Source organism: Microtus ochrogaster, chromosome 26 (genome assembly GCF_000317375.1).
Source record: "Microtus ochrogaster isolate Prairie Vole_2 chromosome 26, MicOch1.0, whole genome shotgun sequence".
Taxonomy (NCBI): domain Eukaryota; kingdom Metazoa; phylum Chordata; class Mammalia; order Rodentia; family Cricetidae; genus Microtus; species Microtus ochrogaster.
Window position 1 is genome coordinate 9222524 of NC_022025.1, and position 24208 is coordinate 9246731.

Sequence of the window (24208 nt, forward strand, 5' to 3'; positions counted from 1 at the left end):
CCCTCCGAAGGTCTTCAGGAACAGGACCAAGCTCCCTGTTTGCCAGTGACCTTGCCAACAAAAGGCCTACCTCTTTGATTTAATTGTAGTGGGGCGATCTGATCTCGGTGTTGCGCGCGGTCCCTGCAGCCTGCTTCTGCTGCTGGGATGGTTCCCACCGCCAGCAGCCTCTGTCCTCTGCAGTTGCTCCGGTCCCAGCTGGTCCCAGCCGGTCCCCGCTGGCCCTGGCCGTGATAGGCGTCCTCTGGCCGCGTCCCGCGGCCCGGTCTTCCGGCCGGCCGAGTCCCGCCGTCCGGTCTTCCGGCCGCGTCCCGCCGCGAAAAATTAATTCTTGAAAAGGTTGAATTCTTTATTAAAATTTGAAACATAATTCCACATAAAGGTTTCTGAAAAATTTTTTGAGAAATCTAAGCATCTTTTAAGTATCCATATGATAAAACTGGATCCTAAACTTTAAAGCTTTGAAACAGTATTATGTAATAATTTAAATAGGATGGCATTTATATAATTTAATCTTGTGTCCGTTTGATATTTATTGATGTATACAATACATTTCTACTACAACTTTTGTCAGTCTCACATTCATATATTCTAAGAAAGACTATGGAGATATAATATGACAGATGATAAATAAATAGATGATAGATAAAATACGAATTGGTATAGCTGTAAATATCTGTTGAGCTTTCGCAAGAATGGGAAAATCAATATAAAGGTAAACTCTATTGACAGTGCATAAGATGAGCTGACATTAGGGATTTTATATATTTAAAACATATATGTAAATATATCAACACTCAAAATTAAATATATTCTGCTGTATCTGTCTTGAAGCATCACCATTAATCCACTCATCTTTATTATCTTGCATCCCACTGTTCATAAAATTCATAAGTAGTTATTTTAATCTGAATTTCTTTGCTTCACCAGGATTTCTCCATAAATATTTAAAGGGAAAAATTCCAGAAGCAGACAGGGTGGCTCATACCTCCTTTTGCCTGCACTTGGAAGATGAGAGCAGGGAGTAAGAACAGGTCAAGGCCAAGCCTTTCAGTTGTGTAGGAAGTCCAAGAGCAGCTGTGCCTACATGAAACCATGCCCCAAATAAAATGTAATAGAAAGAAACAAAAGGAAATAGAAATTCAGAATTGTATTATAGATGCATTGTTTCCAAAGTAAATTTTAAGGCCAACTTTCTAAATGTTAAAAGTCATTGTGAAGATTTCCTGAGAGCTACAAAATATATATGACTGCTTCCCTTACTGTCAATATTCTTTCTTTCTCTTTAATCTGGACTTTCAGAAGGTGGCAGTTTAGGAAAAACAAGCCCCGGGGCTCATTTCAGGGGAGGTTAAATTGTCGCTAATTAAATTTAGACACCAACCGTTTTAAGTTTATGCTTTTCCTCATTTCTAAGTCTACAGTCAGATGAAAATATTATATAATTATATAAATCTTACATGTTTAAGTAGTATATCTAGTTTATTAGCTCATTTTCTAAAACTCTAAATAATTTATGACCCCCAAGTCTGTGGTGTTAATGGCTCGTCCTGCTGACTAAATTACAGGGCTGTTAATTTATGGCCAGATTTAATGGGACTAACATGTGCTCCAAAAACGCTAGGGCAGAGGCCAAATCCAAATGAAGACATTTGAATTCAGCTTGCATTAGTAGGCTGGGGAAAAAGAAATCTGTTCAACTCTCCATACACATAGACATTGCTATAGTGGGAGAACCATGCGTCATGTTATATTCTCTCTCTGTTAATCTTTGCATTGCCATAGTTACCTGAAGCATTTCTCATTGTCCTAGTAATAAAGAATGAGTGCTTAATGGAAATTTTTAAAATGCAGGCTATTATCTCTGCAACAAATCGAACTATTCTATGAGTCCCTGATTTTCAACTTAGCGATACAATGTACGTTTTTAATTGGTTGGAAGTTTTATAAAGTGGGCACTTTTATTTCTGCATTTAGCGTTTGAACATCATCTGCTAAATTCATTTTCTTGGTGATGGTTTGTTAATTTCTGGGTGAATCTTGGAAAAGATTCATGCCAGTCCGTCACCTGTGTCCTTCACTAACACCTGTCCCTGACATTTTGGAGGTCTTCTTCTAGCACTGGTTCTCATGGTTTTGATATAGAGAAGGCAAGAAATCTGTTCTGAGTCATGCTTGGGAAAGACTTTGACTTCTGCTAGTAACATAGTTGACATTTCTGCAAATTTTCTCTTTTCCACCAGTCTTTTGTGTATAAGAACTCCCCAGAGAAAGAATTTTGACAGAAATGTTATATTGACACTATTCACGTGTTTGTACACCACTTTGTATTTTGTATAAATAATGAATTCAGAATAAGATATTTTATAAGATATTCAGCATAAGATATGTAGAATTCAGCACGAGGTAGTATCAAATAGTTTTGCTTCTTATAAAACTGTTTGGACACAAACCATGATTTCACCATCATTTATGAATTTCAAAACTTATAGTCTCTGCTTAGAAAATCACATTAAAAGAGTTATCAGAAGAAACCCATAAGATCAAAGAAATCAATTGATGAAAAATTATCAGAGGGCTGAAAATATGCTTTCATCGAAGGGTTCGCTGGATCTTCTCTGTAACTTCCATCAAGGCACGTGTCTGCACATTATAGGTATGGGTTTTTATGTAAAACTCATTCCAGGTTAAATAAAACAATTCACTCAAACCTATTATTCAAAATTCATCTAGACCAAAATTACACTGTAATCATTTTTATGCTTTTTTATTTAATTTCCAAATTTTCCATGAGTGTGTCATACATAAATATGGCTTTTATATCATTTACGTCCCTCTCTCTAATGGTTTTTCTTGTGTTAATAATATTTTAACTTATTCTGAACTATGGGAAATACAGAAATTGTTTAGAAGCATGTAGGAAACTATGTCTATTGTTTTTAAGCAGTATTCACGTTAACGACTTTATCAAAATGCTCCAAAATTCCTGATAGTACAAAGAGAAGGTTTATCACTTCTGATAAGCGATCAATTCTAATGAGAAATTTTTGATTGGAGGTTTGGTTTAATTGTAGAACTTCTTATTAAGTGGCTAACAAGACGAGATTCCATTGTAAGATGGTGCTGCCGTTGCTCTGGAGACTGAGAAACTCAGGGGAATCTTTGTTCCCAGCAAAAACAGTGTCCTTACCTTCTTTTGAATGTTTTGAAAGAATAAAGCAGTCTGTATTTCTGTCCACATACAGGACACAAGTCTGGGCAGTGTACAGGTGGCTAGCATAACCATGTGCTCTGTGTTAAATACACTAGTGATTCTGAACATAATAGGGACATATACATTTCAACAGCAACCAAACAAAATGGTGTCTGCTTCCCTATTTAAAAGCACATAGTTTTAAAAATAAGAAAAAACAGTATATTAAACTATGAGAAAATTACTCAGGCTTTTGATTTTACCAAAGATGTCGTTACAGGTCTTACATTTGGAAATGACAAATAGAGCAGGCAGGAGAAGTGCAAGGTCTCTACGTAAGTGGGTGACTGTAAAGAATTCCAGCTGGGCCGGGCGATGGTGGCGCACGCCTTTAATCCCAGCACTCGGGAGGCAGAGGCTGGCTGATCTCTGTGAGTTCGAGACCAGCCTGGTCTACAGAGCGAGTTCCAGGACAGGCTCCAAAGCCACAGAGAAACCCTGTCTCGAAAAACAAAAACAACAACAACAAAAAAAGAATTCCAGCTGACCGAGACAAAGATATGCAAAAGATTTACTTTTATTTACTTGGAAAAGCCAAAGAAACCAAAACACGCAATAGGAAAGACTCAGGCTTCCATCGCTTTAAGACTGAACCCAAACTGACAAGGACATAAGGTTCCTATTAGAAACATGAATCAGATTAATATGAAGGCATATGTATATTTGGGAGGCAGAGTAAAATTAATTTCAATATGTCATCAAGGTTTATATCAAAGGATGACTATTTGCTTAAAATTAAATTGGGTTTTTTTTTTTTTAAACATGAGCTTAGATTTCTATTTTATGAAATATACTCTCAGGTATTAAATTTTAAAGTCATGTGTAGTTTCCTTGCTTGGAATGAAAATCAGATATATTTCTAATTAAATCCCATCGCCCCTGTCATCTCAGGGATGACAGTGAGTGGCATCTGTGCAGGCAGAGCTCCAGGTAGAGATTCTAGCCGTTTCTGAGAGTCAAATGCCAAGGGATTTCAGAAGACAACTACACAGTGGTGTAGCAGGAGGGAGTATATAGGGGGAGAGGGGGGTGAGGGCACGGAACAGGAGGGGAGACAGGTAGTGGGGGGTGAAGGGAGTATACAGGGGGAGAGGGGGGTGAGGGCACGGAACAGGAGGGGAGACAGGTAGTGGGGGGTGCAGGGAGCAGGGGTTGCTGATAGGTTTTAGCAATGCAGACTGACTTCTGGGGTAGAATTTTATGGCCTCCCACACAGTGTGAACATTGAGCCTCAGTCTCTGGAGATATCTTCAGGTTCAGAAGAATAATGGGCTGTCTCATCCTGCACACGCTGCACAGGCAGAGACGGCATTAGGCTACTCCCTTTGTAAGACCAGCTGGCACCGCATCCCTGGATACTGGTTTACGGCAATAGCTCTGTGGAAAAGGCAAACATTTTTAGGCATACTAAAAGACAATGAAGTGTCATTGGTTTCAGTATCTTATTTGTACTATCTCTATTCGATAGGCCAGGTTTTGCAAGAATCCATAGTCAGGGTGTTTATTTTGCTGGAAATGAAAGACTCCTATCTAGAAGCTGTGTCTGTTGTTTCTGTTAAACGCAAACAATAAGTGCCCAAGTGTCTTGCCTGCGGATTCTTTACTCTGAAGAATTAGATCTGAATCCACATTGATTCCTTTTCGCAACTCCCCTTTAAAAGGCAGCTGAATTCTTGATTGCTCGCATATCTGCAGGCTCGCTGATGTGGGGTTCGTGTTTGCCAGTTCCAAAGAGAGCCTCTGCTACCTGACACAACAGATCGTGTGTTCTCTCCCTCACATGCTGACTTCGTGGCCAAACTTCCTTTCCATTGCTCTCATTTTCTTTGGAGCAATGCTTTAACGGATCCCACAGTCACCTCCTCTTGTCTTCAAACCCGGGTTTATTGTTATTGACCCTAAACGCGCTGCTCTAATCCTTTTGTCATTAGAGGTGCAGCCATGCCAGAATGCAAGCTTCCTTCTTTCCCTAGTTCCTGCCCTTTGGGGTGGAGTCCTGCAGGTTATTTCTCCTAGGCATGCCCAGAAGTGCCTCCCGAGCACACACTGGTGTCATAGAACACCATGAGCTCCCTTTGCTTTTCCCGATTCATAACCTGTTGGTTTGTAGGCCACCTTCAATCTTATTCCACGCAGACTTCTGAATGAAGTCTGAAGAGAAGATACGATTATTTTCTGCTTTGGTGTGTCTAACTCTAATTCCCAGAATTAAATTTTCTGTATTCAGCATCTCTGGGATATTCAAAAGCATATCATTTCTGTCATTGAAACCAATCCACAATCTCTTTCCACTCAGCCCAGGAGATCAGCCACCCAGCCAGACCTCCCATCCTCCCGCCTTGCAGAATGTCTTGCAGGACGGTCCTTTGTGAGCCCCACTTGCCCCACAAATGAATCTATTTAGCTTCTGATACTTATGTGTTGTCAATTGGGGCAGTGAAATTTGATTGAGATGACCGGCTTATGTTGCTTCTTTTCTATTGATCAGAGTAATTGAAAACAAATGGTCACGATTCATTTTAAATTGAATATTGAGACTTTCAATGATGATTATTAAAGGACAAAAAAGTTTTATTTTAAATAATATACCGCCTGTGCTTATTCATGTACTATAGTATTTTAATTAAAATCTAAGGTTTAATACATAATAAAATCAGGGTAGTGTGCAACTCTATGTCCTCAAGCATAAGCGTTTCAATGTGTAGGGACCTTTAAACTCTTCTCCTGTAGTCACCTTGGGACATATAACTAATTATTGTGGGTGTACGCACATTGGACTATATATTAGATTAAGTTGTATTATTAATAAATATAGATGCATGAATATTATTCATGTGTAAGATGACAAAAGCATGTAATATATGACAAGACAGTTGGAAGCAGAGGCCATCAGAGTGAATAAAGTTAGGTATAGAAAAGAAACCTTGAGGATACAGAGGAAGTTAAAGATACACTGCAGACTACTGGAGGGAGGTCTAGAAAAGAGGAGAATAGTGGGATTTTATTTTCCAAATCACCAAACGTTATAGTTAGGCTATTAAACCTGTTACAGTCAAAGTACCCAAATCACACAAAAATCGATTCCAAAATCATTTGGCCAGTGCTTCTAATTGGTTTTCCGGTAAAAGCGTGTGATTAGGTCTGTGTCTTTTGGGGAGCAGTTTAAAGGAGGGTGCGTGGTCAGATAGTTCATTTCCACTGCATGTGTAAACAGTCCTCTCCATTTGAACAGGAGCCTGCTGTCCTGATGGGCTCTGTAGAGCGGGAGGAATCTGTGCGCTCCTCCAGTGTCTGAGCTTGTCAACAGGGTATCTGTGGGACTGCCACTCCCACAAGCTTGCCTGATGCCTGTGGCTGCAAAGGGAGTCCTTCTGACAGCTACTGTACCCACACATGGAGACTATTTCCTCATTTGCTGGTAACTCGAGAGCTTAGAGGGGTCCCAGACATGAGATGGGTGTTCAGGAAATCTTTCTTGAGCCAATATATGTGCTGGATGAGAAACAGATGCGTGGGAAATAAGAACACAAATTGGAAAATAATCGGCAGAAAGCTTCTTAGATGTGGAGAGACTGGGCGTCCTTTCCTGAGGGCTGGCTCTTCCAAGCACCGACATTAACAGAGCATTCCTGGGCCCTGTAGCATGCAGGGGAATGAAGAATCTAAATTAAATGAATAAACCCCTTTAGCTCAGTTGCTACTCACGGCTCATTGCTTGATTGAGGAAAAAATAAAACAAAGTTATGTACCATTTCCACCTTCTCAGGGATGCTGTGGCACAATGAGGGATGAAAAAGAAGAAAAACTGATTCAGGCTTTATAGAAAATTACCTCATTTAAAAGTATGACTCGGCGTATACGTTAAATTTCCTCTATCCTGAACCCTTCTGCTCACTAATCCCATGCACTGAGTGCCTAGACACGTTACCTTTGCTGTCTACTGAATCTCTCCTGTGCATGAACCACAGGGATTCATTTCAGTTTTCATGACAACCCTAGGCAGCATAATGTTCTTCATCCAATTCCTGAACATCTGGAAATATCTCTGCTTGTGTATAACCGAACTAAATGAGTTCTGTCACATTTTGCTGCATCTTCTACTTTAATTGTAGGCAATGGGCAAAATTAACACATAGGCTATATTATTATATTAATTATATATTACATTAATTAATTTATTAATGTATATTAATGAAATGATACGACAGTAGGACTGGAAATAAGCAAGGGCTGTGCTCTGTGGAAAGCGTCTTAATGCAAGTGTAAACGCTATAGGCAAGAGAGAGCGCTGAGTGGCCACTCTACTGTGTGCAGAACAGAAGAATGGGTTAAATGGAAGGACTCCCGAAAGAGGCCTACTGTCAACTGAGATGTGATGGAGAGAGGCCATCCAGACAAGCCAGTGGTACGGGAGGGAGAGCCAGCCCTCCATCTGCAGGGAATGGCAACAGTCTTTGCTATGGCTCAAGCTCGCTCTGCAGGAAAGAGGTGGGACAGCCTGCTGGGAGGAGGGACAGAAGCCAATTATAAACATCTGCTCTCCAGGAGAACCACTGGAGACCTGGAATCAGGGAGGTCACTGCCGGAGTAGCACACCCTGGCAGCTACAGGAAGAACGGATGGAAACCAGCAGAAACTGGAGGCTGGCAGGCTACTTAAAGACACAGCAACGACAGTCGCGGAGGACGAAAAGAGAATGTGTACTCTGCAGCTAGAAATGCCATGACCCGGTTGTTCATTGTCCTCTGTTTTTCAGATAGAATACGTTTAAGGCACTTAAAATGTGCAGGGTCCTTATTCTGATCATGTGTTGAATCATTTATCTCTTTTAAACCTGTGTCCACTGATTGAGATTTTCTTTTCGATTTTACTAACAAGTTTAAAGTTTTATAGAGTCATTATCTCGAATTGAAAAGTAAAATGTGATTTATTAGAGTCGAAAAATTAGACAGCATATTTATTTGCTGTGTCCCTTACTAATGAATATGTTGAAGTCAGAACAAGCCATGCTCCCTGTGGCTCGCATTCTGAAAGGTAATACTTTTGTATTTCTTTACAGATGTTCATACCTTCATGTACATGAGAAAAATATGAACATTTTTAATGCCTGTATCCATGTATGTGTGGACTCTCTTCTATACCTGTACAACTGATAATATCCCAAGCATATCTACTTCGTGTTGTTTTAAAAATGCTATTTCATTCACTTCATACCCGAATGTGATAGGACTCTATATGTAATAATCTGTGGTTTAAGCCCGAGTTTTTCCCTGTCTCTCATTTGAACAATGCATGGTGCTGAAACCAAAAGCACTGTCTGCGGCTGCAGCAGACTTATATACAGTGCGTGTCGGGGCATCTTATCCTCCCTTCTTGAAGTCACCAGGCAATTCATTGTTCCAAAACTGGTTGGCGGAGCCCCATAAGCATCAAGCAGCGTGTGGTGCATTGGCAATGCTGCCTGTGTCCCAGGAGCCTTGTTATTGTCCTCCTTCAACCGTGCCTCGTTAGTCAGCCCCAATACTTTGGATCCTTTTTTGAATTCAGCAATCCAGATTTATATGGAAACACTAAATTCCTTATGCTCTTGGGCAGCCACAGACCAAAGGAAGAGACTTTCCATTTCTAATTTGGCTTGTGTTTCTCAGCTAAGATTTCTTTTGGGTTTTAATAGCATCTTGTATGTAGATAGTTGTCTATATATGGATGTGTGTGTATTGTCCCTGGGATGCATATGAAAACTGGCATCTTCCATTTGCCTTACTCGAATGTAGCATGCCAATGCTGTAATTAAGGAGGAATCTATCAATGTGATTTGAAGATCCCTGGGAACATCTCATTTCTGTTAAAATCATCTCCTCCGCAAATACAGTAAACGGCTCCTTAAATAACACTCTAGCACAGTGTTAGCGATGCAAATGGCGTCGTAAGACTGCTACCTGCGTCCTTCCTGAGATGCACGAGCAGGAACTTAAGTATTGTTGGACATGAACTGAGACCTAGAGCAAGAAGAGCAGAGGACCATTCCCTGTGCAGCTGCTGAGGGACCGGGCAGAGACAGGCACAAGCTCCGTCCCCTCTGCTCTGTGTGGCTGGCTGTAAAGGTCCCCTCAGTGCTGGTGGAGGAAGCCTGGCTTTCAGAGTGCAGGTTGCCCCGGGCCCAAGGGCTGCTTTAACAGAAGATGCACATTCTGTACGTGGGTGGCCAGTGTGTGAGAATAGTCCTTTGTTGCACTACATACACCAGCATGCTCATTTTAAAAGTCTCGCGGATTCCAAAAGAAAGACATCACTAATGAGAAATTTGAACACATGCATGAAAAAAATTACCCTCCATTTGCAGTCCTTTAAATTTGGTCTTAGATGCATATTCATTTCTACTTGGCTTCCAACTTCATTTGTATGCACTTAGAATTTATGCATTTTTTTTAACTCACAGATTTTTTTTTAATTTTATTTTTAAGGTCTAAATTTAACAATCTATAGATCATGTTTAGCTATTTTAATGTGTTCAGCACTTAGCAAGCAATCTAGAATAATGCTCTAATTTATAGCAATTAAGGTCCTCCGAGTTTATTTCATTTTCCTTTACCACTGTTCAGAATTTTAACGTGCATGCTTGTGCGGAGCAGCGCTTCTGAGAGGAAATATTCTTCTCGTATTTGAAGTGAAAGTGTCCTTCCTGTCCGAGTCCACGGAGTTTTATAATAAGAATACCTGAAGTAGGAGGAGTGGAAGGAACGAGATTTCAGACGGAGTAGAGTTGTCTTCAGATGCCTGTAAAGCAAAGAGGTGTGGTTTCTTAAAGGGAAATTAAAACTCACAACAGAAGCATAATGATGCTGACCTATCTTAGAAGACGTGGTCTGTGAGAGACATTCGAAGAAAATGTGTTTAGTTCAGCTGGGTAAGAACTGTGAAGAAAAGGAATGATGAATTCCATCCGCAAGCCTCTTGGACTTTCACGCCAGTGGCGTCGCCATCCGGGTTCCTTAGACCAGGTGTGCGTTAGATGAACAGAACAGAGGTTAAATGACTTGTTTTAAGAGGGCAAATGATTGAGCATTTTCAATAAGGTTACTAATAATGTATTTAATACTCATACAAGGGACAGAAAAACTCAGCATTTTGAAGGAATAAAAAAGAAAAGCAACCTATTTTTACCTTATCTACTTTTCTTAACGTTTGTTATAGAAAATTCATACAGCCTGCCTACAAACCTTTCAATTTTTGTTTTATTTAAAGAACTATTAAATCCTTCAATTACGAGACACGGTATTAGATCCTAATGTCTTCTATTTCCCTTCCCTTTTTCTTATTCTCTCAGATTAGAAAGTGGATTTTCCCTGAGCCCTTCCCGTCTGCTCCCCAATTTGCAGATTTCATTAAAGTGGAACAGCTGTGCTCTGGCCCGTGGCCAGGTGCACAATCCCTGGCTCAGGAAAGAGATGGCCAGCAAAGGCAGAAGCCTCAGTAACCCGAGCGGTAGAGAACTGACAGGAACAAGGTCCTTTTAATATCTGTACCAAATTAACTGGAGGAATAGGGCTTATCTCCTCATCGGGGTCCCCTGTGCCTGGGAGGTTGCTGTCCTCCTGTCCTTAGAAGGAGGGGGATCCCGTGCCCGAGACGTGATTGCAGAGATTACATTTGTTCCTCCCCTCTCCCTCAGCCTTATTAATCTTTCATTTACATTGGGATTAGATGAGATTCCATTAAGCGAATCCACTGAATAGATTCGTTTCTTTTAATATTTATGCACACTCTCTGGTCCTTAAAGTGGATTCTTTTTTTCCCCCTGCCCTTAATTAGATCAGTGAGTTTTTTCTTATTAAAATTTTCTTCTTTCTACAGATTAGGATGGATGAATAAAATTAGAGGCATCTGGCTCAGCTCATCTGTTAAAGGGAACCCAAGTGACTACTGTATTTCCTATGCTATGCAATGGACGTTTGATATCAAGACAAAGGCTAGCAATTCAGGCTAGCAATTCACTTATGGTGAGAGCCTAATTCAACATTACTGGCAACAATAACCCCCCGAGAATCTCCACTATTCTGAGTCTGCTCAGAATTAAGAGCTGTAGAAGGGATGGCATTTCATGGCACCGGTCTCCCTTTGAAAGCCGAGCTGGCTGATTTCTCTAGAGAGTAAAAACTATCTCAGAAAATCTGGAACTGAAATAAAAATTTTTCTTAACCAAAAGATACCAAACTGCAGCTTGAAATACTAGCATACTTTAACATAACGAAATAGGATTTTAAAATGTATCAAGTTGCATTTTGAATCGTTTTACTAAGGCATTTTATTGACATTAATCGTTGACAATACAGCTTTTTTAAATTGTATTACATGCCTTTGAGCAAGACCTCTCAACTTGGGCACTGCTGACACCATGCTGGACAATGCTTTATGGCTGCTCCACCCTGCGCAGTGCAGGCTGTTTCCTGCACCCCTTTGCACTGGTCATGACAGAAGCATGTGTCACAGTTTCCTGGGGAAGGAACCTACCTCTTAGTTGATAACCATTGCGTTGCAAGAAATAGGCAATTCTTCTATTCAAGGTTTATATAATACATATGCATATATACTTATATATAGTATGTGCTCTTTATATATGATATACCCAGTCTCATATCTCTGGTTATTAATTAGATTAATTATAATTAATATAATCATATTAATTATATAATTAGTTATTGTGTAATTAGCTTGACCATGATGATAATTTTGTAGTATATAAAGATATCAAAGATACATTTCACTACATATATACACACACACACGCTTTTCAAGTACTGATGTGCTATGAAAATAATAAACTATAATTGGCTGTATTTATAATGTTCATGCTTTCTAAAGGACTTTAATGCATGGTGAGGCCTTGAGTTCTGAATAAATCAACAGAACACATTCAAATTTAATGAAATCTTGATTAAACTTAAAAAGAAACAATAATTCATCCTTTTATTGCTTGAGGTTTTCAAAAGAAAACAAAATTTCGAGCTTGTCAATGGCTGGCATTCTTCTGTCTTGACAGGGTATAGCTTAGAGGAGTCACATATGCTGGCAGAATCAGCAGCCCTGGAAGAGGCTGCTTTTGTGCTCCCACAAATTGGATTTTTCTTTCCTCCCTTGAGAAGCCACACTGAACAATAGGATACTCATAACAAGAGGTTGCCGAAGACCAAGGCCATACTTTTGAAAATCCAAGTGTGTGAAGAATAGGGATGGAAGGATGCTCGGCACTGGGAATCAATTATCCGTGAAATCCTGTCATGCCGTACAGAGGAGGCCCCGAGGTCAAGGCTGTTCTCCACATAGTCACTCTGAGTTGGCTTTGCACATCTATAAAGAACTTAATTTGTACAAAGTATGATTTTTCTAGCAGCTAAATATACCATTTGTGGAAAAATAGCAGACTATCAGAGCCAACTTTACATTTATTCTCAACATAAGCAAAAGACCAGAAATTTGTATGAATGTAAAATTCTATTATTTTTAGGATTCAGAGAAAAGGTAGGGCCGATTTGAATGTGATATATAGTACATGTGCTCTCTGACTGATAATGTGGATCACAGCGTGACTAAACATAGTGCCAAGCAAATCAGAGAGGGCCTGGTAGAAACATAATCCATGTTTTAAAAATGTATCTGGCCAAATAGACAAGTTATGATTTTGGTCTAGAAAGATTCGACACTCTTGAGCTGGAGAAATGGCTCCATGGTAAGAGCATGCACTGCTCCTGCAGAGGAAGTGGGGTCAGTTCCCAGCGCCCATATGTCATGGCTAAGAACACCCTGCAGCTTCTGTTCAGGTAATCTGATGTCTTCTGGCTCCTAGAACACCTAGACAGACAGACAGGTAAACACACACACAATTTTTGAAAAAATAGATTTAAATATTTGAACTTATTTTGAAACTATAATTTGCTTGGTAATTTATGAATAGCATTTACTATACAATTACTTCATTTAAAGAACTTTTAATTTCGATGTCTTAACATCAAAATACTGTGACATGTACTTTCAATCACATTTTGAGGACTTTATAATAAATAATTCTAAGCAAAATGTTTTTTTCATTATAATATCATTATCTAAATGAATAATCTCCTTGGCCATCTGTAGAAATAATTCCTGAAGATGAATAGGTTTCTGGAGAATGCGGGTTTGGTTTTTCTACCATGAAAAAGAGATGATTTATATCTTTTAAAACTTATGTTGTCAGGAGAATAGAAATGAGCAGTAGCCACCAAGACAAGAGGAAGGACATGGCCACCAAGGGCATTCAGCAGAAAAAGCATTTCCACATAGAAACTTTTAACTTTTCCGATGTGCTATCTTGTAACTAGTTGTAACCGCTGAACTCTTTACAAATGGGGAGAGGTGAAGATGGTTGATGGTGTGTAAATGTCCTGGAGGTAGAGGGAGGATCTGCAAATTCAAGCTGAGCTGCTCTTGAGGCTCAGGCTAGGCTTTAGCTCTGTGATCTCCACTAAGGAGCTGATGTGGAAGTCCCCTCTGTATGCTGTGAATACCATCGATTAATAAAGACCTGCTTTGAGCCTGGAGCAGAGCAGGGCAGAACAAAGCTGGGTGGGAAAACTAAACTGAATGCTGGGAGAAAGAAGGTGGAGTCAGGAGAGAAGCCATGAAACTTCGGCCGGAGACAGACACGCTAAAACTTTGCTGGTAGGCCTGACCTCATGGTGATGCACAGATTAATGGAGAGGGGTTAAATTAAGATGGAAGAGTTAGCAAATAAGAAATTAGAGATAATGGGCCAAGCAGTGATTTAAATAATATAGTTCCTGTGTGATTATTTCGTGAGTCTGGGAGGCCGAGAAAACGAACAAGCGGCTTCCTACAGCAAGGAGCCACCAGTTGTCTCATATAGATTGGCAACTGTGGTGCACGTTAGTAATTCTGGATGGGCTAGTCATTATTCATTGGAAAAGGAAAATATATCAATATCATGTTATTCACTATGTACTAATGAAAGATAGTGTATAATCTGTATCAGAGAAAAGGTAGCTGAGTGGCCAAGGGTCTGAAGTCACACACACACTTGTTTTCTTGCTTGCTTTGGTGTTTTATATATATGTTTAATACATTCCTTACATTTTAGGTATTTTCAGTACAATTTGAGTAAAAAACTTGCGCTGTGGATAATTTATCTTACTTTCTCAGGATTTAGTTTCATAAGGAATTTGGAGGGTGCATCTGAAGAAATGATAAAATTCGAATGTAGGCCAGCTCTTTCTCTCTCTCTCTCTCTCTCTCTCTCTCTCTCTCTCTCTCTCTCTCTCTCTCTTTCTCTGCCCATGGAACTAAATGGAAAGACTGTGAGCACTGTGATTCTGCTGTCTCCTACGAGGTGTGTTGTTAGATCTGGACACCTGTGGCTGACCTTTGTGCTTTGACTTTTGGCATTAGATATTCATGTCTAATTATTCTGGAACAGCCAGAATGATGACTCTGTTCAGAAGTCCTTATATCCAGTGTGTGTATCCTGATACCCTGGTACACACAGAGTACCAAACTTACGTCCTGCTAAAGTGAGGGGTATCATCTCCTTCCTTCTGAGTGAACTTTAAAAGCATTTCAGTGGCCTCATGGGCCCTTGTACTTTATATACGTTGCTCATTTGTAGGTGCAGTCATTTTGATGAAAACACTTAGAAATCTATCTATAATGTCGCATCCAAAATTTTTTCAAATGTGTCGACTGAGATTTTAAGACATATTGCCATAAGAATAGCAATATTTCAGAGCATAGCTGTTTTTCTCAGTGCATAATTGTAAACTGTAGGATGTGCTCGTCTCGACTATATCATAGTTGTGAAGATACCTAATAAAAATAAGAAAAAATGGCAGCCTAGAAAACAAGTAAAACTTTAATAATAAAGTAGTTGCCTGTTTTCTGTTGTTTGATGTGAAATAGAGTTAAGGAAATTGAAGAGACAGAATCATTTGGATAGTAATGAAGTGTTTAGGAATCTTAAGTAAACATTATGATTCGTTCTGTGCAGTGTTACTATACAATGTCCCTCTCTGTGGTGATTTGTATAAAACCTTAAATATTCATGAATGGTGTCAGCTCAGGTTATCTACATGAATGTAGATTTTCATATAACTGGCCCCTAGGTGTTCATGGGATTAAGAATATGAATTCTTCAGTATCCCAGATGGACCGTGGATCTGACCCAGCTCATGAATATTCACACACACACACACACACACACACACACACACACACACACACACACACACAGCACGATCTTTCTGAAAGTAATCACATACATCAAGATTGAAATCTCATTAGTTTCCCATAATGAGAGCTCCATCAGGATGCTGGTCCGAGGGTGGCTTTATATTTCCTTCATGCTTGTTACTTTCTTTAAAATAAAACAAACAAAAACGGAACATTCACAAATAAACAACCATGCTATGCAACTTTCTTTTTACAGGTCGATGTCCCTTTTTTATTGGGGGAATTCTTTTAATGAAAATCTATGTATTTTTCCATATAATATATTCTAATTATGTTTTCCCTCCCCTACTCTTAGTTCCTCCCTGCCTCCACTCCCATTTGGAGCTACCCCTATTCTCTCTCTCCTTAGAAAACAGACAGGCATCTGGGATAATAATAAAATATAATAAGATTTAAATAAACAAATCAGAATAAAACAAAACAAAAAACAGAAGGAAAAAAAAGCCCAAGAAAAGGCAAAGTTTTGTTTTTCATTTTAGCTTCATAAAGCCTGTACATTATTTGTTGTTTCCTGTGGTCAGAAAAGAACAGAGAACAGTTACAGAAATGAGAAAATACTTTGTGGTAAATGAATTAATGGCACGGAATGTTAAAGCTGTTGGAGCACAGCTAGCTCAGTGATTAAAGGATGCTTCCTTGCTATAAATGTGCATGCTCCTAAGAGGAAGGGCTCACATCAACTGAAATCACTTTCATCTGGAGAAGACGTGGAATTAAAGCAATGTCTTTCAGTAGAGGCTTAGGTAGCCTTTCTCATATGTGTGTTGACCCCCACATCTGATCTGTTGAGAGTGTGGCGTATCTTTTACATACAAGGACAGGAAACACATGAACTGTCTGGACCTCATTTTGTACAAGGGAAAATTATATCCCTTCCATTTTTTAATTTTTTTTTTTAAGATACGGCTTATATCTCCCAAGCTGGCTTCCAGGGATGACCTTAAACTCAAGAACTTTTTACATCCTCTACCCAAATGCCGGCACTGTAGGTGTGCTCTGACACACAAAGTTTCTTCCATTTCTGAGAATCAAGATAAGGACCTTGAATCTGGCAGGCAGGCAGGCACTGCACACAGCCACTACCCAAGACTCCTCAAGAAACTTTAACCATGCTCTGGTTATGTTACAATCTGGAATTCTCTTTTGGGATATTCTTTTAAACCACTGAATGACATGTTTTTGGAGAACATCCCCAGATCTGTAAGTAGTTATAGTTCAGCATCTATGTTAATCACATAAGCCTTATTACCAACATGTTCTAGTTTTATTAACCAAATGAAGAGGAAAAATAAAAATTATTACTTTGAATGGTGTTGATGAAACATTGACTGACTAGTCTCCAGTTTCTAACATTGATATTATCAAATTTCCTAATGACTTTTTCCTCTACCAAACTGTATACATGTTTTTAGTATTCTGTGAACACAGATGATAAAGGTACTCTATGACAATCATGTTTTTGTTATTTTTTTTTACTTTGTTACCCAAGTAATTTGCATGAATATACAACAGAGATTCAGTAGAACTTGAGGGTTGCACTGTTTAAATTCTATTATAGACCCGTCTCTGAGAAACCCAAGAGATATAAACCAACTTCATTTTCTTTGTGTCTAAAGAGCTCTTGGTACTTTGTACCTGGGAGTCATTTTATACCAAAACAAGTGTTTAGGAAAGTCTGAAGTCATGACTTTTTTACAGCTGGGAAGGGGTGTGGCGCTATTACCTAATAGTGTAGGTGCGAGATGCCGGTGAACATTCTGCCATGCGCGGGCTTTCGGCCAGTCACCCATTCTGACTGTCAATATTGTCACACATTGTTTGAAAACCTAGTTCTGTGCTTAAAGCCTTTCAAGTTCCAGTAACTAACAGGATTTTATAGCAGACAATAGGAACATGCAGCATAAGTTTATAAAACAATGTACATTTGAATAAATATATTATTTTTTCTTGTCTTTGCTAGCAACCATAGTGTTAAATGAACTCAACTGGACAAGTGCCTTAGATGAAGTCTTCAAGAAGAATCGCGATGAGGATCCTACCTTGCTGTGGCAGGTGTTTGGTAGCGCCACTGGCCTGGCGCGGTACTATCCAGGTACGTGTTCCGAGATTCAGCAAATATGGAGAGAAATTGTGAATACTAGCGTCAGAGATGCCTGTTAAATGCCCTTTTGTAGAATACTTTTACTGGTGGCGTAGCCACAGATAGAGTCCCCAGTGGATGGCACGTACCTCTGTGTACATATGGGCTGCATTATTCAACCTAACGGATTAATAATCACTAAGTAAGTAAATAATAAAGAAGAGGAAATAAAATTGGGAAAGGGATTGATGACGGTTTCTGTCAGGAGACATGGTGAGGACATGGTCAAATACCTCTTTTACATGTTTGAAAATGCCAGAATCCATGAAATTATTATTATGAAAAAGCATGTAACATTGCACTAACTTGATCATAATTACTTCAAAGTGAAATACCCAAAAAGTCTTTAGGAATGATGCTGCTGCCTCGTCAGGCTACAGTGTGAGACTGAGCAGAGATGCATAGGCGTGAATTTGAGAAGGAAGACACAGAGGAAGCTGGGAAAGAAGACTCCCTGGTTCAGGTCCAGCCGCACAGCTCAGTACAGCAATAGATGGACTTTCAGAACTGTGTTGAACGCTTTCTCTCCAAGAGTCGGCCCTACGGTGGAAGCTTATATTTCAAAAGCATTAGTGTTTTCCTTTTAGCCAGTGGATCTGCATTTGTTAAAATGAAAGGGCCATGAAATAAGACAGAAAAACACGGCTCTCTTTGTCTGTATCATGTTGCAACCAGTTCTTAGGTCATCTCAGTGATCATGCATATTCAGTGTGCATGGGTATATCTTATAAACTGAAAGAAGTGCTGTTGTAATGTTTTTATGTCTATAAAAAACTATAAGGAACGGTAAGGAGAGATTAAACACTACCTGATAACACAAAAGCAAAAAGTAATCAGGGGTTCCCTCTGAGCGCCTGTGGGAAAACTTAAGGAAAATGTCTGTTCACGGTTGAAGGCTTGGCACAGTTAGCTTCAGCACGTTCTTACAAGTCCAGCATGCATTCTTTCTCTCAAAGGCCTGACCTGGGACGCTGTTTTCAGTGGACACAATAAGACTTCAGGATTTTCTAGTTGTTGTTCGTGGTGTTTTGCTTTGTTTTACTAAATGTGCTGACAACTGAATTTGTCATAGTGAAACTCTAGAAGAAAATTAATAGAATAAAATTTCATTTTTTCTTGCATTGTATAGTAATAGAAATAAATGAAATATTTGGGTAACATAAACAGGTGTGGTATTCCTAACCTCTAGGTGATTGCAAATGGCAGATGGGGGAATATTGCTAATTTCTTTTTTCAGAGTTCTGGTACACTAGCAAAAGCCATGTTTAAATTAGAAAGCAATCACAATAATATCTTAGATTACAATAATGGTGGGATTTCCCCTCGTGGAACCCTTCATAAAATATAATAGAGCACGTGTGAAACTCTTGCTATGTGTTAAATGTTAAATATTATTTATATGGGGCATGAAAGAGAAAGGAAGAACAGCAGCACTGTGTGCATAATAAACCCAATATGGTACACAATAACCATATTGTATATGTATATAATAAACCCGATATGGTAATCTTTAGCTTACATCAGACCTTGTCCTAATACCCTCTCCAGTAGTGTGCGAGTAAATTTATCATTAACTAATAGCATCATATCCATTTTGAATCTTCTAAAAATTTTTACCTCATTTAAATTTTCATAAACATTGGTTTGAGGGAAAGGAAAAAAAGCAGTGATTGAAAATTAGGATATTCTTGAGAAAGCAAAGGACCAAGACCAGAGAGAAAGGAGAGACAGGTGGAAAGACAAAGTGGGGCCATAGACAAATAGGATTAGAAGAGAAAGCACACGCACACAGAGAGAACGCGGGATGCTGAAGAGGACTGTGGTACCCGAGTGCTTTCGACAGGCACTTGTTATTAAATATAACATGGAATTCTTACCTGTATTAATTGCATTCTATGAGTCTTTCATACTGAATTGCTAATTAAAGTGTTGGGTCTTTTTTATTTTTAATACTAACCAGAAATTTTCAGGTGTCTTGACATTCTGTCCTAATACCTTGGAATGATCTTTTCGTCTTTAATCTAGCCAAATCCTAGTGATGCTCTCCGAAGGCTAGCCGTGGAAGCCAGGCCAGGCCCAACCCAAAACCTCATTTTTTAAAATAGGCTTTGACAGGCAAACTGACTCAGCAGAAGACTGCCCGGCTGAATTCAGTTACCTGTTGGAAGGATTGTTAAAATGGTGCCTCTGGAGTACCTACCCTTCGTGCAGTTTCTTCTCCAGTGAGTTCAGTGCTGCATTGGTCTTTATGACAGTAGCGATGTAATCACACCAGATTTCTTATCCAAGGGGTAAGACAGGGTCATCAACATGAATTAACTTTTTGCCAATGCCTCAATAGACTATATTCTCTCTACTAATTCTGTCTAACTGACACAGACAGGCTTACCTCTGCCTTTACATCCCATTTACTGCTTTGTGGAACATATAGGTGTAGCCTATGCACGTGCGTGCAGATCCATTCCCCTTGTGGGCTTGAAGCCAATGTTGGATATCTCCCTTCGTAACTTTCCACCTTTCCTTTTGAGGCAGATCCTGGCACTGAACTTGCAGCCTCCTCTTTAAGCTAGATTGGCTAGCCAGTAAGCCTGTCTCTCTCTGCTGCCTCTCCTTCTCTTGCCTGCAGATGTGGGTCTGGCCTTGACGTGCGTCCTGGGGATCCAGCACCACACCCTGGTGCTTGAACAGCAGGCATTGTACCCACTGAACCTTTTATGGGCCATAAAACATCTTAACTAGGTTCTTGTAGTGAAGTTAATCCTCCTGCAGGAGCTCCAGGGCCTGGGGAGTCTTTTGAGCTTGGTGATACCTGATTCACACACAAAGTACAGAAATGCTAATTATTGCTAAGGTTAGCCCTAGAGGTTAAGGTGGGTCCCTGAGATAAACCACAACTCAAAGTACTTCAAAGTACAAAAGATTATAGACCAGAGAGAAGGGTCATTGGTCAAGAGTACTGGCTGTTCTTACAGAGGACCTAATTCTGATTTCTAGTAGCCATATCCAGTGCCTCTTCTGACATCCCTGGGTATCAGGTATGCAGGGAAGTACCCCTACTATCTTAAAAAGAAAAATGGCCGGGCGGTGGTGGCGCACGCCTTTAATCCCAGCACTTGGGAGGCAGAGGCAGGTGGATATCTGTGAGTTCGAGACCAGCCTGGTCTACAAGAGCTAGTTCCAGGACAGGCTCCAAAACCACAGAGAAACCCTGTCTCAAAAAACCAAAAAAAAATAAAAATAAAAAGAAAAAAAAATAAAAAGAAAAATGTAAAGACAAAAGACCAGGCATGTCTACAGTAGCTTGGCTCCGGTATGCCTAGTCAATATGCACTTGATCTAAGAAGTTAAAGAGAATAATCCAGTTCACAGTTGGTTAACAAAGAAGCAAAGTTAAAATGGGGAAGGAAATGTAAGCATGGCTGAGTCATAACGCCAGAGAGGCGCACCACATTGGGGGCTTCCTTGTGACTATTTCTTCATTTCTCTCGAAGGTTGGCAGGAAAAACTAACTTCCAGTTAAACTGCCCGAGCTTCCAGGCTCCCGGTGTCTTTGTTTGTAGCATCAGGAAGCCCCCACAACCACTGCTTTACAGGATCTTTGAGTAGCAAACAAAACCGATTTTATGTCTTTATCCAAATGTAGACTTTTCCTTTCGCCCCTTAAGCTGAGCTACCAATATTTTCTTTTCTCAAGGGAATGCTTGTCATGGAGTTTAAAAGTAAATCACCTTTCAGAAATTTTATTTTCTGAATCAGAAAAAAATTGTTAAAATGCTTGGTTTCATTTTTTGAATGCTACCTAAAACAGGTCCACCTGATATGGTGTACAGTAACTACTATGTTCTACAGCCAGGTTGCAAATAAACACACCTCACCGCAGACAATGAATGATGTAATGGCTCTCGGAAACTGTTGTTGACCTCAGCCCTCAAACCAAGAGAACAATGGCAGTTACATTCAGAGAAGGAGATACACTAATATTCTTAGCATCTTGCCCAGTGTTAGGGAAATAGGATGTTTAGGCACCCTGTGAGGACTCTGAAAGAGTAGTTTGTTTTGTAATTTGTTCTTTGAACTTCAGTATCTGCCCTGAGCTTAACATCAGCAGGCTTGCTCATCCACCAGATTTGCCTAAAAAGAGACTGAAAACCAATCCTTTCTGTCCTTTCTGTTTCCTTTCCATCACCATCCTTTCCTTTACCCCTCTTTTTCTTCTTTTAACTTGAAGATAGGTAGATTTTTATGCTAAGATAGAAGGAAAATTATCCCGGAAGGGGTTTTAGTTGCTACGATAATCATCCTATCTTTTGACTATGTCATGCTATAATTTTGCCTATTTTCTTAGGACCAATTATTATACAAGATGATCTCCAAAGTCTTCCCCCAGCACTCTGTTTCTAGCTGCCAGCTTTTGCTCTGCCCAGAGTTTTGTTTTACAAGATATGTGTAGCCAGTTCCCTGGTTAACCATCAATCCATGACACAGGGAAGTTGACACTAAGGTGATCTCAGAGTAGCCCAGGATACAGTCCTGGTTCCCAGTCTTGGGAGAATGGAGAGGCTGGGCAACAGTTTCAAAACTACATCTAAGGAGTAGTAGTAACTTCTGCTATTTTGTAATGTAGCTGAGTACTTATGCCAGACAGTTATTGCAGGATGAGTTTTAATAAGTGGAGAGAATCCTTAATATTACCAAAAAGAAAATAATAAACTTTTAGGTGTTGGATATGGTAACACTAATATACAATCTTTATATAATGTGTACATGTAACAAAATATTCTTAATAACCATAAAGGCAATTATGGTGCTCAATAAAGTTAAAAGTCTAAAACAAAACAAAACTGGTTGGAGCTCATGGATTCTCGTTGAATCCATGCTCGTTAGAAAATGTTTCATTTCTGAATCTTTTCCTTGCCCCTCCTAATCTATGTAAATGAAGTTTAAGCTGTCAAGATGGATTAATAGCTAAAACTATGAATTTTTGAAGTTTTTAAAAAATAATTGTTGGTACAAACCATTTGTTTCACCTATTAAAGCCTCCTGAAATTGTGGCAATTGCAGTATTAAATTGAGATTATGGCTAGGAATCAGTGCCTCGTTGAAATGCTAAAGTAGAGAGTACTTATCATTTTTAGATAATTACTTTCTGTTACAAAGGGGGAAAAACAGAAAAAAGTAAAACTCTGTTTTACATGACATTTACCATCTGTCTTACTAAATACTTGATCTACCCTTCCTGTTTGCTCATTTTGAAGATAAGAGATTGAAAAAAAAAACAGCCTGATGTATTCAGCATAAATGTTAAATTCCTCAACACTGTCCTTGTTGTGAGGCTGAAATTTTGATGGAATAAACCATAGTAGAATCTGTGTATACGTATGTAAAGTATGTAGCCTGATACTCTTTTTCCCCATATGGATAGTCAATTTTCATACATTACATATGATATTTTGAAAAATAACTTGAGAATATTTCCAACCTCAAATCGCATACGGCAACATTTGAAGACTGTTTCCTCTAGTTTAGTTGCTGAGGGGCCATTTGATGCTTTTCTAGAAACCGGGTTCTCCTGGAGCCTCTGATTATCTGGGCTTTCGAAAAGCGGTGCTACCAATGGTACGTTATCTTCAACGGTGCCTGATTTCTTTTTCTCTTTTCTTTTCTTCTTTCCTCTTTTGCTTAGAGATTTGTAAATGAACACACGGTTTACTTATGAATATATTAACATCTAGCCATCACTGTATAAGCTAGTTTTAAATAAGATCTATCTTTTCACAATAGTTATTAAATACACTCTGTGTCCATTGATACGATTTGTCCTGCCAATTACAAAAACAAATCAGAATTTTTATTTTAACATTATCGAAGTTTGTTCCTGCCTCAAATCAAATATTAATTCACGGTGAGGGCTGGTCAGAAGTGAGAGCACAGGACACTCCCCTGAATCACATCTGTGTTGTGAGTGGGCCACCTCTACTGACCGGCCAGCGCCAATCTGTGCTCATTGAGTAGGCAAAGCCCTATACCTTCCTTTCTCAGATAACTTCTCAGAAACAGCACAAAGCATTTCTTCTTGGATGACTCTGAACTTAATTTAGTGTCCCCATGGTCGCGGTCCCCTTTCCGTGCCTGTGTTCTTAGCTGAGACAGTCTGAGCTGTCCTAAGGAAGGACACAGAAGCACTGTAGGTGCAAGAGCATCCGGGCCACACGCTGTGCGCATGTGCCTTGCAGCAGCATGTTTCTATCTTCCTGAGAGCGAATCTCAGCAAAGCATCAGAAGCCGCCCATCTCCACGCGTAGATCGCAGCGAGATTGTTCAGTGATTAAAACAGCAAGTAAAGAGTCGCGGCGCCGGCGGAGCAGCGGCGCAGTCGCGGCGCCGGCGGAGCAACACAGCGCTGCAATCAAAAATAGGCTCTGGGGGACCGGTGGCGACAGAAGCAAGCGGCGGGGACCGGCGTGGAGGCAGAGGCAAGCGGCGGGGTCCAGAGGGGTCCGGCGAGGCAGCAGCGGGGACCGGCACAGCTGGCACGAGGC

At 39.8% G+C, this 24208-nt stretch overlaps 1 protein-coding gene across 2 annotated transcripts in view; it reads left to right on the plus strand.

The window, feature by feature from the left end:
- The window catches only part of Cacna2d1 (calcium voltage-gated channel auxiliary subunit alpha2delta 1), a 441225-nt gene that overhangs the window by 292341 nt on the left and 124676 nt on the right, over window positions 1-24208 (plus strand). For both annotated transcript variants that reach the window (XM_005358331.3, XM_005358334.3), the window contains exon 7: window positions 17490-17621. In XM_005358331.3, the coding sequence (XP_005358388.1) occupies window positions 17490-17621 (132 nt within the window). The remainder of the gene's footprint in view (window positions 1-17489; window positions 17622-24208) is intronic.